The 15,457-nt window shown below is 53.6% G+C and overlaps 5 protein-coding genes; 2 read left to right on the top strand and 3 right to left on the bottom strand.

The window, feature by feature from the left end:
* The first annotated feature begins 388 nt into the window (after positions 1 to 388).
* Positions 389 to 2,309, top strand: CHC_T00003165001 (hypothetical protein). XM_005714317.1 is given in 2 exon segments: positions 389 to 985; positions 986 to 2,309. 1 exon segment carries the CDS (start codon positions 389 to 391, stop codon positions 983 to 985), a length of 597 nt encoding a protein of 198 aa, XP_005714374.1. The 3' UTR covers positions 986 to 2,309.
* A 709-nt stretch (positions 2,310 to 3,018) lies between these two features.
* CHC_T00008827001 (Sel1-repeat containing protein) lies at positions 3,019 to 4,356 on the bottom strand. XM_005714316.1 is given in 2 exon segments: positions 3,019 to 3,519; positions 3,520 to 4,356. The coding sequence occupies 1 exon segment, from the start codon at positions 4,354 to 4,356 to the stop codon at positions 3,520 to 3,522; it is 837 nt and encodes a 278-aa protein (XP_005714373.1). The 3' UTR covers positions 3,019 to 3,519.
* A 3,882-nt stretch (positions 4,357 to 8,238) lies between these two features.
* On the bottom strand, positions 8,239 to 10,785 carry CHC_T00003164001 (hypothetical protein). XM_005714315.1 is given in 2 exon segments: positions 8,239 to 8,295; positions 8,296 to 10,785. 1 exon segment carries the CDS (start codon positions 10,783 to 10,785, stop codon positions 8,296 to 8,298), a length of 2,490 nt encoding a protein of 829 aa, XP_005714372.1. The 3' UTR covers positions 8,239 to 8,295.
* A 1,473-nt stretch (positions 10,786 to 12,258) lies between these two features.
* Positions 12,259 to 13,341, top strand: CHC_T00003163001 (hypothetical protein). Its single transcript, XM_005714314.1, has one exon. It carries the CDS (start codon positions 12,259 to 12,261, stop codon positions 13,339 to 13,341), a length of 1,083 nt encoding a protein of 360 aa, XP_005714371.1.
* A 240-nt stretch (positions 13,342 to 13,581) lies between these two features.
* On the bottom strand, positions 13,582 to 14,754 carry CHC_T00003162001 (hypothetical protein). Its single transcript, XM_005714313.1, has one exon. It carries the CDS (start codon positions 14,752 to 14,754, stop codon positions 13,582 to 13,584), a length of 1,173 nt encoding a protein of 390 aa, XP_005714370.1.
* Positions 14,755 to 15,457: the final 703 nt, after the last annotated feature.

Below are 15,457 nucleotides of genomic sequence, written 5' to 3'. Positions count from 1 at the left end.
GCGGTGAGCATGGCCTCGAAGGGCGCGTGTGTTCGTGTCGGTTCGTACCGCTACGCGAACGCAGGGGGAGGAGGTGCGCACGAACAACGGCCACCCCACTGCCACAGTAATATGCCATAAGGGGCACCGCCTGGCCTCAAAAAATGATGGGACTGCCACTGGTCAGCCCACGGACGATACACTGCTGTACAGTGCTCCGGCCGCCGCCGCGAGCAACACGGAAAAATAAGGAAAAATAGCCCCAACTGTACTCGCATACGGCGCGACGCTTGTACGCTCGTGCCTCACATTTAACACGCAATGGGGAGAGACCAAGGGACGCGCCGCGACCCGCTGGGCATTTTCGGTTTTACACGTGTCATGGCAGTGGTCGCAATCCAAAGTGTACATGTACACTTTGGATTATAGCGGGGTCTATGTCACACACGTGTCAAGCACCGGCGCCCCCAGGATTTTATTGTGTGGAAATTTTGGAAGCCGCGGACACCGCACCAATCACGGACTGAGTTTGAATTTTTGCGGAAATTATGTTCGCTGGAAAATTGGCCAAAATTTGGGAGGTGATTTTAGCAAGCGCACAGACACCGCGCTCCCTTCAACCACGTGCGTCGAGTCCTTGGGCACTGTACGCCATACGAAAAGCAAGGAGAAGGCGGACTGCGCTGAGCTAGGGCACAACGGGTACCGGACAGAAGGTACACACGTCCGCCTCCTCACCGAAGGGGAGGAAGGTGCGAGTTCGACAACGGACGCCCAGCAATCCCGACTCCGGCACCCCCAAGCCGACCGATCGGCTTGCCCTCCTGGTCCCCTCCTCACGCGGACCGGCGCGCACCGATTGAACGAGTGGCCCGAGCCGCAATCCTGCGAGCGGCGACGCTCGGGATGGCCACGGCTGAGGAAGGGACGAGCGCGAGTCACTCCCGCGCTTTCGAGCCCTCGCTACCGAAATAGAGGGGCACAGGAGGTTGCGCTACCGATGTGACTGTCTGCCGCAAGTCCGTGCTCATGCCACCGCGTCGAGCCGGGGGCCCGCTTCGAGGGCTGCACCTCGAAAAAACGGAGTTCACACACTCGACGGACGTGACGCCGCTGCGCGAGACCTCGATGGGGGTCTCCTCGAAAGGCCCTGTGCCCTTGCCCCAGACGAAGGGCACGTGACGCCCATCGTGAGACAACTGGCGAGGGGAGCTCGTCATGCTCGCCTCTCTGGAAGAGGCCCCCGACAGTCGCGACGCCGTACCCGTACGCTCTGTACCTCGCTCCTCTCCCTCGGAAGGAGGCCTTCCAAGAGCGGCAACGAACAGAAGCGTCGGAAGGCCAACCACGACGATTTAGGGAGCCCCATTGTCAGGGACGCTGGAAGGTGTCCCGTCTCGTCCGCACACGAATCGGGATGGAACCGATAACCGGCACCAGCGCACGCTACCACCCCGCCATAACGGGAGCCACTTCCGCTCTCGGAGGAAGACTTGGCGACGGACGCGACGGCGGCAAAAGGAGGTCCGATATACCGACCCTCGACAGGGATACAGCAAACACGCCGCCGCGGTAACCAGAGAGCGAAGGAGCACGCAGGTTCAACTGGTTCGACGACCCGGATGTCCGCCCGCTGTCCAATCCCGCGCGCGCTGCGGTTCTAAGGAACATTTTCAAGGTGTGTATGCTGCGGTAGCGGGGGTTGCCCGAAATAATGCGACACGCGAATTCCCATGAGGGGCATACTTCTGTAGGCATTGTTCAGGGTTGCGGAATTAATAGCTATTCTGTAGGTTCTTAGGTACTCGATCAAGCAGAGTTTCGAGACAGAGAGGGGGATGAGGAAGTCGGTTCGTGGCGAGGACCAGTCATGTCCCCGACACGCAATGACTTCTTGTCAGGGAGGACTACGAAGGGGGAGAAATGGCACAACAAGGGCGCACGCGCATCGCAAATGAAAAGGGCACGTGACAAGAGAAACGGTTGACGACGACATAGAGGAGACTGCGTCCTGAGAGAGAATACAATAGGGTCAGATAGACAAGCACCCGTGGATGCGGACGTCCCCGCTTAAGGGGGGGGGCCGTGTAGTATAACGCCCCTGGGGCTTTTTAGTTAGATTAGATCAACAACGGGATCCCATACTGTAGAGCTCGACGCTCTACAGTACAACTGCGCGTGTCCACGTGTACACCACGGTGTCAGTGTCTCACACTCTTCCGCTCTCTGACACGATCGCCGGCATACAGGGTCTCGCACAATCTGGAGAGGGATATCTCATTGTACTACGTGCACAATGAAAATGAAACATAGATACGAAGCGATCCGTTCAAGTTGTCAAGTTCTCGCATCTTGCGCCTCGCTCTCAGAGCTTGAGTCTCGCTCTCAGAGCTTGAGTCGTCAACCATACTTGTCAAGTTCTTGCGCATTACACATAATACTAGTGTCTAGACGACCGGCAATTTGCCTCATATGAGGTCAGGCTTGGCCTCATATGAGGCCGGGTTTTTTTTGCAAAAAAGTATACATTAAATCGAAATTTTATAAAATCAGTTTAGACACCATTTCTTTAACCAATATTCCCTCGGTAATAGCTTCCTGCAAAACATCGGGATAGCAGTTATGAATACACAGAAATACTAAGAATCTAATATAGTTTCAACAATCGGATGATATTTTAAACAGGCGTTTTGGTTTCGAAGATATCAACAAAAAACGCTTTGATGTTCTTTAAAAAAGCTTCTTCTTTAGGTATTCTCAAAAAGCCTGGAAAGGACGTGCAGATCTCACCAAGCTCCACCCTTCCACAGCGCAGAAGTCAACTGCGGTGGCGAGAGTATCTTTTTCCATTTTGTTCAGCTAGCACAAGTCGAGAAAAATTAAGTTGAAAAGTTACCTCATATGAGGCCATTTGTCACCTAGACACTAGTGCGTGCGTGTAACCCGAGCGGGGGCGGAGGTGGAAGCGCAGGACACTACTAAGGCGAAATACGGCACGACCGAACGAAGCTGCTTAACCGGTTCGGGGTGATGAATCGTAATTCTCATGGGGTCGTCTTTACTCGTCGTCGCCGTCCCGTGGGTCTAAGTACCGCGGATGACAGACTGTAATGCGGACAGTCTGTCCTTGTGGTGCGTCACGGGTTGTCGGGGATGCCCGTGGATGGCACCAGCGACCAACCACAACAGGTCAAATGAGTGTTGAAAGCTAAAGCGGCGTCGGGGCAAGAGCAAAAGGACTCCTCCGTTGCGCCACCTCGACAAGTCCTGATTCCGTTCGCCGTTCCGGGTGCAGCCTGAGGCGGGCGCCCTAGCGCCGGCCGCTGCCTCTAAGTTCATTGTCCCGATAAAGGAGTTGAACTCAGCATCGGCGATCTACCCGTCGCTACCGGACGGTAGGAACCACGTCTTTATCCCATCTTCTACAGGGATCTTAACGAAGGGAAACTCGCCTTGAGCCTCGGGGTTTCCCTTCTGCTCTCCCCGACGGCACCCGCCATCTCCGTTCGGGAGAGTGCTCTTGCTGACTTCTGAAATCGTTCAATCTCCGTCTTCTGTGACCTCATTTATCTCGGCATCGCGCAGCGCAGCAAGATTCTCTACAGCCTCGGAATGGTTGTCCTCTTTGATGGCCCTCTCGTACAATCTGCATGCACGATCTGTATCCCGCTGGACTCCTTCCGCTCCATCGCGTAACAGATTTCCGAGTTCCACCATTGCGTCTGTATCGTTGCTCTCTTCAATGGACATCTTAAACAGCTCAGCTGCGCGCACCAAATTGCAATCCAAACCCTTTGCCCCGTCTCTCAGCAAGATACCAAGATTGTACATCGCAATGCCGTTCCTGCCCTTCGATATTGCAAGCTCATAAAGCTCCATTGCGCGTACCGCATCGGCTTCTACTCCTTCTGCGCCCTCCTCTTTATCCAACACGAACGTCTTCCTTTCCCTCGATTTCCTTTTCCTCCTCTTTATCCAACACGTCGCGGCTCGTACCGCATCCTTCTCGACCCCCTCCCCTCCCTTCTCCAACAAACAACCTAGGTTGTACATCGCAATGCCGTTCCTGCCCTTCGATATTGCAAGCTCATAAAGCTCCATTGCGCGTACCGCATCGGCTTCTACCCCTTCTGCGCCCTCCTCCACCATCAGTCCTAGCTCGTTCATCGCCGGGACAAAATCATGCTCATTGATTGCACGCTCGAACAACTCCTTGGCTCGTACCGCATCCTTCTCGACCCCCTCCCCTCCGGTCTCCAACAAACAACCTAGGTTGTACATCGCAATGCCGTTCCTGCCCTTCGATATTGCAAGCTCATAAAGCTCCATTGCGCGTACCGCATCGGCTTCTACCCCTTCTGCGCCCTCCTCCACCATCAGTCCTAGCTTGTTCATCGCCCCGACATCATCATGCTCCTCAATCTTGCGTTCCAGAAGAGTCTTTTCTAAAATGTTAACAGTACACACGTCGTACTCGGTCACCTCACTGTCCGTGAAGAGCAACTGCTTTCGACGGATAGCCACTCCTTGCCCTCGTTCCGCTCCAATTATTTCTTCAAAACTACGACAAAGACAATCCAACTGATCCAATCTCAGTGATCTTGCTATCAACCTTCGCATCCATACGAGGCAGCTTCGTACATCCTCAGGTATACTCAGATCTACTGCGCATTTCAGAAAATCCAGAACCACATCCACGACATACTTGTCAAAAGCCGATTTCTCCACAAGCTCCTGCAATAATGAAAACAACGCTTCAAACTCTCTTCCACCACCCTTGACCCCGCAACTCCCCGTTCTGCTCACAAAAACACTGTGGAAAAAAGCTAGCACCAATTCTCCAGCTCGTCGCCTGTTCGTCAATATCATGTGTTCTGTCATCTCCTCACTCGAGTCGGTGAGGAGCTTCACGCATCTCTGCAACGCGTTCATATCACCATGCTCCAGTGCAGCAACCTTCAACAGAAAAATGTCTCTTCGGACCTGGCCCAACTCTTCCCCAATAACGTTTTCGCCTTTTGCTGGCAGGTTCTTCGCAAACTCTTCATCTTCATATGCTCCAGCCCTGACTGAGCTCAAGCAACCTGGCGACTTATCATCCAGTGCTTCTCCTACTATCAAACATCCGTCTTGTAAGGCCTCGCGGTCATTGTCTTCGTACACCGTGAAGCTTCTCTCCCCGACGGCTTGGGTGTACAATGTCGTAATGTTTTTCTTTGTAACTACTAGATCATGGTGTCGCATGCTCACTTCAAATTTCGCAAGAACTTTGTCCCCTTCTAGCTCAAATCTGCATTGCTGGCTTCGAAACGGTTCCCATCCCGACCACATCTCAACCTCTGTCCCCGTTTTGTGTGCTCTTGGCTTTACACTCACGATGCCTGACGTCATATTCCGGTGCCCAGCATGCAAGTCTGGCGAACACATACCATGATTCTTCTGCCATCGCCTCAATCCCTCCATACGTCCCAACGCTGCCTCCCGCCACCATCCCCACTCAAACCGCTCATCTCGCGATGTCGCCCCCCGGCACAACCGTACTCTCACTTTGCATCCTCTATCGCCCGCTCCACCTCTATTGCTCCAATCGTCATCGTCGCCCACTTGTACCTGAAGCCTCATTCTCTGAGGCCCACAAATCGGCACTATCACAAACATTTCTTCGCTCCGTTTCTTCCTCTCTTCTTCCGCATCCCCACCTCTTTGCTCATTCCCGAATGATACTGACACACTATCTCGATTTTCCGAGATTGCCACCCCCCCTGCCTCGCTTGACCGCACATCCGTGTCACTGATTTCCTCGCTCGCTTCTTCTGTATTCATCACAACCAGCGACGGAAAACTGACCATGCAAAGCGCCACCGCTACCATACTGCTCGGGCTCCCTTCCATTCCCGATACCCCTTCCCTCAAAACACATTGCAACTCCCACACTACACGACACTGCACCGCCCGATCCCTCAGTACTGCATTCCCTTCTCTCTGCCGCAGGGTACGTGACACATCATTCGATACACGCCCAACCTCCGTCCACCCCGATATCAACTCCCCCGCTTGAAACATCAAAGGCCTCCACGCCCCACTCTGCGAGTCCGTGTTCGCTTTCACCCACCTTCCCAGTCTCGTACGCACGCTCTCCAGCGAATATCCCATAAACGTCAATGTCTGCTCCAACTGCTCAAACTCTTGACCCACGACTCCAAACTGGAATGCTTGCATCGCTTCTTCAATTCGAACATGTCTCATGAAGAGGCTGCTCCCCCTCTTTTCCATCCCTCCCATCTCCACGCCTTCTACGCTCACCACAGTCTCTTGGTCATGTTCGACTTGACCCAGACAACGTCCTAGCCATTCTTCGTCTTTACTCACCAGGAATTGCATTTGCACTCCCGCCATAAGCGCTAACCAGCAGTCGACAAGCTCCCCGACCTTGGTCACCAGTCTATTCTCCTTGGATACTTCATGAAAGTATCGTTCTGGCATCGGAAATCCGCATATGCTAGCACTCCTTCTTTCCGCTGCATCCACTCCTGAAGTTCTGTTGCCCATACCCAGCTGTGCTCGCATATTTTCAATCGCTAAATCGTCATGCTCCAGTTTCTCATACTCCTCAGATCTACGAGAATCTCTGCTCGCACTTCCGTTGCGAATCCGTTCTTCTCCTATGTACAGCAAAATCGCAAGCCACTCCACTCTCTCGATGTCCAACTCTTCCACTTGTTCTTCAAACTCCACCGGAATTCCATCAATGAATCGATTTAGTTTTCTCTCGTAGGCCTTGTACCCCTTTCCAGGCCGCAAGACCGCATTCCTCTGCACTGCATCGAACGGCATTCCACGTCCACTCGTCATCGCTCGTCGCAACAAGTCCTCTTTTGACAAAAGCGACTTGCCTTCATCCAGCGGCAAACAACTCCCCAGCCACAGTTGTATTCCGGCCGTCGCCAGCACGCGCCCAGCCAGGTGTTCTCGTCGTCTTTTGTACCGCTCCAAGTTATTTATCGCCCCATCCTCATCATCGACTTCCGGCGCAACGGTGAACTCCGTTATCCACTTGTTCAACCCCTGCGCCGCAAACGCCACGCACCATCGCAGCCACAAATCCTCTGGCTTGTGCGGTACCTGGACAAAGCAGGGTATAGACCCATTCCCAAGCCATTTCTGCACTATTCCATACACATACCGAAATGGTATCGAGAGCGCCTGTAACAGAAGCACGATGCGTTGACGAGACACATTTCTTCTCTTTGGATCTATTCTGAACTCAATCTTGTCAAACACTATGTAGCACCGAGCATTCCCATGGAACACACGGTTCTCAATAAGTTCATCGCTCACCCATAGTTCATCTACAATTTCAGCCACAGAGTGCACGTTTTCCTTGTCATCCGTATTTCCGGACTCCTGCGAAGTACTGATATTCGTGGTTTCCTGCTCTCTTCCTTCGCCATTCTGGGTTTGCTCCTTCCCATCATGGCCAGTACGGGCGCCCGTGTTGAGCTCATATTCAATCCCAAGGGCCCGCAACGACTCAATGCTCTTGACAGCCCACTTGACAAATAGCTGCAACTGCCACAGTCCCTATAACGTCCGCACAACGTGCAGCAACGCAAACAGCATAGCGACCAGCGCAGTGAACATCTCCTTTTGATCGACATTGGATGGTACACTATCATATGCTTTCGAGAAGTCACAGAACACGTCGAGCGTAATTTTCTTCTTGTCCCACCCATTCGTTATGCGCTGGCATAGGGCGGCGATGTGCTCCTCTGTGTTTCTGCCCATTCGGAACCCCGCCTGCTCTGGCGGCAGTCGAGGATCAAGCCATTTCATGAGTATTCTGTTCACCATCCTTTCAGCGACTCGCGCTATCACTGAGGTTAACGAAATGGGGCGAATCTTGTCTGGCCGTCCTGGTTTTGGGATTGGTAGGAGTGTTGCTAGACGCCACTTCACAGGTGTTTTGCCTTCCTTGCATGTCCTGTTGATAAACCTTAGGAGCCTTTGGGTGCCCTTGGGTAGTAGCCGTTTTATAAACGCTATTTCCACTTGGTCTGGCCCTCCAACCTTCCCCTCATCCATCATGTTGATGGCCTCTTGAAGGTGAGCGTGCTGAAACTGCGGAGCGTCAATTGTTTTTGCTTCTTGTTCATATCTATTCAGGACTGTCCTGTATTTGTTCCGGCTTTCTCGGTCTGTTCCTAGTGTCCTCGCTTTTCTAATCTCTGTTACCAACTTGTTGCGAAGAGTATGCTCTTGTTCTCAGTTGAGGCATTGGTTTCATGAAGTACCCATAGGGATACCCCTTTCGACTGGTTATTGACCGTCATCGACTCTATCTAGTACTTCGAGCCCATGTAGCACATTTTCAATTGATTCCTTGCATAAAACTTCTACAGATCCATAGTCTACCTTCTCCACTACTTCTGACACCTTCTGGAGTCGGTGAAGGTTGATGCAGAAGTACGATATTAGTGCCAGCTGAGAAACACGTTGAAGTGCCTTCGGCTCGCCATATTCTCGCCAGTACTGAAAATATACCTTTTCAGCAAGTTCTTGTTCGTCCTCTGGGTCGTCTTCTGAGAACCGTGTCACGACGAAGTCAGAAAACGGATGCCCAATGTAAGCACTGTTCCAGTCAAAGATATGGTGGAACGAATTATCGACAGCATCGCCAATATTTAAGGAATGCAAATCACCATGAAGAAGAGTATGCGGGATGCCGTAGGATGACAGCTCCTTCAAACATGATTCGAGTCTGGGAACGTTCGCTCGCAGTTTAGCTACAGACACGTTATCTCCACTTTCAATCACAAGTGAGCACCCTAAAATCTCTTTCACATTTGATAGCAACCACTTCGCTGTATAAACGGGCACCCCGGCATGTTTAAGGACCTCCAGGTGTGGTACAGAACGCTTATGAACCCCTGCTATGGTTTTCATCAGCAACTCGGTGTTAATACTCGGACAACGGCTCGAAGCGACACTCCTTTCCATGCACATGTTGCGAGCTTCATTCACGGCCACCATAGCTGGGGCAATCTCTGTGACCACTTCATGGATCACTGCAATCATCGAAGCTTTCAAAAGCCGTGAGTGAAGCGCTTTTACGTATAGGATATCGTCTTTCCTAGGAGCGCCAGAGGTTGGCTCAACAAAAGGTCGCACGTGACATCTCAGGACACATGAGGCGAACGTGTTCCGCATAATTGCTATAGGCTGTTCCAACTTCATGTTATTCTCTTGCAAGACAGCAGTAATCCAGTTTGCAGTTTCCTTAAACCAACCGGAAGAACGCCACGGCACGCGATTCTTTGGAAGTCTGCTGTTTGAAATATCATCGACGATTGCAGATAGCAAACTCCTCGGCTCAAGTTCATGACCAATCACCTTCCAAGGACTTTCCAGAGCCTCTTTGTACTCAATCCATTCAAGACCTCGAGGGACTTCGAAATCAACATCGAGAATTTCGGCAAGCAACACGACTTCTTCAGTTCCATATCTACAGTTTGGGCGAACCCAAAGAGGTCGAAGGACGCATAAGTTCAAGCCAAGCTCAGCCTTCACTATGTCGTGCAGTACATCAGTATCCCTAGCCCAGTTAATCACCCACTCATATGCTTCAGTTCTCGGTGGGGACAGTACAGGGAGGCGCATCTCAGACCTCGCCCGATGAACAAGAACAGCACATTTCAATGGCGAGGGAATGACGAAATGGTATGTGCTTGGTTCTTCACCATCTCCCTGCCATGTGTCTGAACCGGTGTCACGATACTGGTCCAAGGTTTCGCAAATGTACCCCACTCGATCTTCGAGTATTTGTACTAATGACCGCTGTTCTACTGGTTCCAACATTTCATACGTAGCGAGCAATACACTTAAATTGTAGCACATGAATATTGGGGAAATAAGGAGGAAAGCCTCTGCCATCTTCCATTGACAAGCAAATCCCGTCCAGGTCTCGAAGTAAGACTCTTTGGAGTTTTTGAATGCATTGTCGCTCCAACTATCTTCCAGAGTCATGCGATAAAGATCGAAAAAGGGGGGTGCGATACAGCAGTTTGCCCAATCGATGAAACAAAGTCGATTCTCTTCTTCGAGACCTCTCTTCATATTTGCCTCACTACAGTCACCATGAACCAGTGTATCTGGAATGTTGTACCGTAAAAGCACACTGCAAATATCTTGCAACTCGTCCACCCGGTTTCGCAAAGAATTAAGCGTTTCTTTGTCCCGGCAAAGGTCAAGAACAGGGTGCTGAAGAATATTTGCAATATTAGAGGAAATCCACGGCAGTCCTCGGTAGGGCACCCCGCCAGCCCGAAGTACATCGATGTGCTGAATTGAAGAAATGTGAAGATTTGCAAGCATTGCCATGACAGCCTTTGGATCGGAGTACTCTAGATGTTGGGCCCCAATCTGGAGCATTGCATTTCGGCTCCCGTCCACCGCTAGTATCTTCGGAACAAAGCCAGGAAGTGTAGCAGACACTGTCAGAGTCAGCTTCGGTTCCGGTACGCTGGGATGGGAAGCTTTGAGATATATTGATCCGTCATGACGCCAGTTTTGAACAGGGGTTGAGTTTAGACAGATCTTGTCTACTTTGCAAGACAGAACAGTAGAGTAAGCCTTGTTTCTTTTTTGAGTAAGTCTCCCAATCACATTCATGCCATGCCGCATGATGACTGAAAGAGCCCAAAACTCAGTTTGTCTAAACCATCCAATTCTGCGCCAAGGAGATGCGCTCTGGTGACCATGGCCATCTGTGTGAGAGGAACAAATGCTTCGAATCCGTGAAATATGCATGTCCTGGTGAGGACATGACCATGCAGCACCTTGAAGTGCGTTGAAGCCGACCCATTCTAACCCCTTTGAAAGGATGAAATTGTTTTCTAATGGTTCCAACAGAACTACAGCTTCTGAAAACATTGGTGGATCATAACGGTCAGGTGGGGGACGATACCAAAGAGGCGTCACAGCATATGTGTTTATGTCAAAAGTTCTTAACACGGCTGAACAGAAATCGTCAGTTTGGGTTCGCCAATCGGATAGCAATGGAAAGTTGTCATAGTTGTCGTCCTCTGGTGGCGACAAGACAGGAAGACATAGTGCATTGTTTGAGCGGAAGGCTACGATACTCCTGCTCTCCACAGAAACGATAACCAAATGAACTTTGGAGGGAATTGCTTCCATGGGGAGGCATACCCTATATCTGAGTGCTCTTCGCCTATTCACTGCGCGTGAGAAAGGTTCTGTGGTAAGCGGTTCTAGGGGAGTTCGTGGCGCGGAGGAATACGGTTCCGGTGTAGGGTTAGTTGCACGTGCAGGCGGAGCGGAACGTAGACCGGTAGCCGCGCGACAGAGGGGGACGATAGACGGAGAGCGATCGAGTCGGCAGTCGCGAGAGAATGGGTACCAAGCACCCCGAGTGAGTGAAAATCCCTTTCTCTGGATTCCCCTCGGACTTCAGTTGAGGACATTGAGTACCCCTGCGGCGACCCGCCGCCCCCAATCATTTCTGTAAAATCGAAAATATTGAATGACACCACAGATTCATCACGAAATATAACAGTGTGTTGTCGGTGAAATGGGGGAGGCGGTTCTGGGGAGCGTGCCGTTCGTGGTGAGGGTTGGCCGAGTGTCTTCCCCCCTTCCCCGCAGCGCCCGTCACCCTCTCTCTTTTATTTCTACGAAATTCCTTCCAGAAGCGTCCACGCATCCGGCCCGGATTCCGCCGGGCCGTCCGCGTGCGCTTCTCTAAAATTCAAATAAAATCTCGGACTACAGAATAAAATCTCCCTCTACAGTAAAATGCAAATATTTCCCTAAAAATATCTCACATGACCCCCTCCTCAGGGCAGCCCACGGGGCTGCCGCTGCACGTAAATATACTGGCCCCGCTTCCTCGCGTGACCGCTCTGGCCCCCCCGGCCACCGTCTTTCCACCTTGCCACTGAACTGCACTCTCCCTGCCTCCTCGCGCCTCTCTCGCCGTCGAACTTCTAACAGTCAATTTCAAGCCGCGCTTCATCTGCGTCGCCCGAATTCCGGTTGCCCAACGTCAGCTTCGCGTCAGCCTCGGGCCGCGTGGTCTCCGCGTCGCCCGGGACTGCGGTCCCTGACGTCAATCGTCGTCTGGGACTCAGGCCGCGTGCTCTGCGCGTCGCCTGAGGCTCCGTTTCCAGTCGTTCCCGTTTCGGGACTTCTCGGAAACGCACAGCGTCTCGAGCCGCGCACGGGAGCTCTGTGGTCCTTCGGGCGGTACTCCCTGTGCGCACTATGGCTCGAACCAAGCAGACGGCGAGGGCTTCCACCGGCGGGAAGGTACCACGCCGCGCTATCGCCACTAGGGCCGCCCGCCGTTCAGCGGGCGTGTGGCGAGAGAACGGCCAGGACGTCACCGAAAGGGCGTCTCATGGCGTAAATTGCCCCTTCATCGACTTCGAAGACCCAAGTAATGCCGAACATCTCCCTGACCTTTGGGAGCACGCGGGACGTTCCGACGTCTCCGCGCTTCGGTACCAAGTAGGAGATGGTTCTTTCCGAATCAAATATAAGGAAGTGGGCAACCGGGCGTCCGTCGTAGCGGCCGTATCTGCCGCCGGGGCCCGGCTTCTCTTCGGGGCCCATGTGTTGGCCTTCGTATCGGCCCGCCTCGCTCGCAAGGCATGGTTCACCTCCGACCGCTGCTACCGGCTGGGGCTCACCGAGAGCCACAGCGACGGGACGGAGTACACCTGCTGCGACGACCCAGAGTGGGTCGTCGAATTTGTCTGGTGCTCTGATGGCGGTAACGGCGAGGTCAAGGGTTGCCACTACGCCGTCGGAGAGGGGAGTCCAGAGAAGTACATGATACTTCTCTACACGATGACCTTCGATCGCGTGCCCTCTGCGAACGGCACTGCCCGCCGGGGCTTCAACTCTTCCTTTGGTAAGGAGTGCTCAACGCGTATGGACGCTATTCTGGCTATCGACAGTTGGTGTAGCCAGAATAGAGGGAAGAGGAAGCGAGTGAACTTTGCTATGTCACGCGACGTCTCCCCACTCGCTTCCCGGTACCTTTGCACGTCCCGGACCGTAGCGTTCCAAGACAATACCGTCTTGTGCATCCGGTCTGCGGTCTGCAACGCTATGTTCCTTGTCGTTGGTCGCGGTGCTGCTGACCGCCTATGGGTGGCGGAAGCGGCCCGAGTCGCCGCGTTCGAGCGTCAGATGGACTATTCCCCGAGCGTGCACCACTTTACGCACATTCAGAGGGTAATCCGAGGAACAGCCCTAGGAGGGTTACAGAAGTGGCCCCTAGGGGATTCGAAGTACTACGGCCCATGCCGCCGATCCGACAAAGTTCCAGTACTTCGATGATGTGCGTCTCTTGCGCCGAACAACCCGGCAGCGTAGAGACGCCAATCAGAGTCCCGGCCGGGAGAGGAAATCCAAAAAGGTTCGCCGAGGAAATCGTGGCCCCAAATCCTCCCATGGCAAGGTAATTGCCGTGCGTAGGGGTTCCTCAAGCAGCAAACACTGATAGTTCATGCATAAGAAACGAAATCAATCTCAATCGCCTTCAATCTAGTACATGCGAAATATTAAAATGCATCAAACCTACATAAGATGTGCGGGTTTCTGAATAAAAGGGATTAAACGTCTTGCATGTATATCCCGTCGACTGTAGCGCAATCCCGGCGACACGAGTGTGTACCGCGGGTGCTTGGCTCGTACTACCCGGCATGGGCCGTAGTACTTCGAATCCCCTAGGGGCCACTTCTGTAACCCTCCTAGGGCTGTTCCTCGGATTACCCTCTGAATGTGCGTAAAGTGGTGCACGCTCGGGGAATAGTCCATCTGACGCTCGAACGCGGCGACTCGGGCCGCTTCCGCCACCCATAGGCGGTCAGCAGCACCGCGACCAACGACAAGGAACATAGCGTTGCAGACCGCAGACCGGATGCACAAGACGGTATTGTCTTGGAACGCTACGGTCCGGGACGTGCAAAGGTACCGGGAAGCGAGTGGGGAGACGTCGCGTGACATAGCAAAGTTCACTCGCTTCCTCTTCCCTCTATTCTGGCTACACCAACTGTCGATAGCCAGAATAGCGTCCATACGCGTTGAGCACTCCTTACCAAAGGAAGAGTTGAAGCCCCGGCGGGCAGTGCCGTTCGCAGAGGGCACGCGATCGAAGGTCATCGTGTAGAGAAGTATCATGTACTTCTCTGGACTCCCCTCTCCGACGGCGTAGTGGCAACCCTTGACCTCGCCGTTACCGCCATCAGAGCACCAGACAAATTCGACGACCCACTCTGGGTCGTCGCAGCAGGTGTACTCCGTCCCGTCGCTGTGGCTCTCGGTGAGCCCCAGCCGGTAGCAGCGGTCGGAGGTGAACCATGCCTTGCGAGCGAGGCGGGCCGATACGAAGGCCAACACATGGGCCCCGAAGAGAAGCCGGGCCCCGGCGGCAGATACGGCCGCTACGACGGACGCCCGGTTGCCCACTTCCTTATATTTGATTCGGAAAGAACCATCTCCTACTTGGTACCGAAGCGCGGAGACGTCGGAACGTCCCGCGTGCTCCCAAAGGTCAGGGAGATGTTCGGCATTACTTGGGTCTTCGAAGTCGATGAAGGGGCAATTTACGCCATGAGACGCCCTTTCGGTGACGTCCTGGCCGTTCTCTCGCCACACGCCCGCTGAACGGCGGGCGGCCCTAGTGGCGATAGCGCGGCGTGGTACCTTCCCGCCGGTGGAAGCCCTCGCCGTCTGCTTGGTTCGAGCCATAGTGCGCACAGGGAGTACCGCCCGAAGGACCACAGAGCTCCCGTGCGCGGCTCGAGACGCTGTGCGTTTCCGAGAAGTCCCGAAACGGGAACGACTGGAAACGGAGCCTCAGGCGACGCGCAGAGCACGCGGCCTGAGTCCCAGACGACGATTGACGTCAGGGACCGCAGTCCCGGGCGACGCGGAGACCACGCGGCCCGAGGCTGACGCGAAGCTGACGTTGGGCAACCGGAATTCTGGCGACGCAGATGAAGCGCGGCTTGAAATTGACTGTTAGAAGTTCGACGGCGAGAGAGGCGCGAGGAGGCAGGGAGAGTGCAGTTCAGTGGCAAGGTGGAAAGACGGTGGCCGGGGGGGCCAGAGCGGTCACGCGAGGAAGCGGGGCCAGTATATTTACGTGCAGCGGCAGCCCCGTGGGCTGCCCTGAGGAGGGGGTCATGTGAGATATTTTTAGGGAAATATTTGCATTTTACTGTAGAGGGAGATTTTATTCTGTAGTCCGAGATTTTATTTGAATTTTAGAGAAGCGCACGCGGACGGCCCGGCGGAATCCGGGCCGGATGCGTGGACGCTTCTGGAAGGAATTTCGTAGAAATAAAAGAGAGAGGGTGACGGGCGCTGCGGGGAAGGGGGGACGACACTCGGCCAACCCTCACCACGAACGGCACGCTCCCCAGAACCGCCACCCCCATTTCACCGACAA

Source organism: Chondrus crispus, genomic scaffold (genome assembly GCF_000350225.1).
Source record: "Chondrus crispus Stackhouse genomic scaffold, scaffold_177, whole genome shotgun sequence".
Classification (NCBI taxonomy): Eukaryota; Rhodophyta; class Florideophyceae; order Gigartinales; family Gigartinaceae; genus Chondrus; species Chondrus crispus.
Note: the sequence above shows the minus strand (reverse complement) of the source record. Positions and strands in the feature narration are given on the sequence as shown.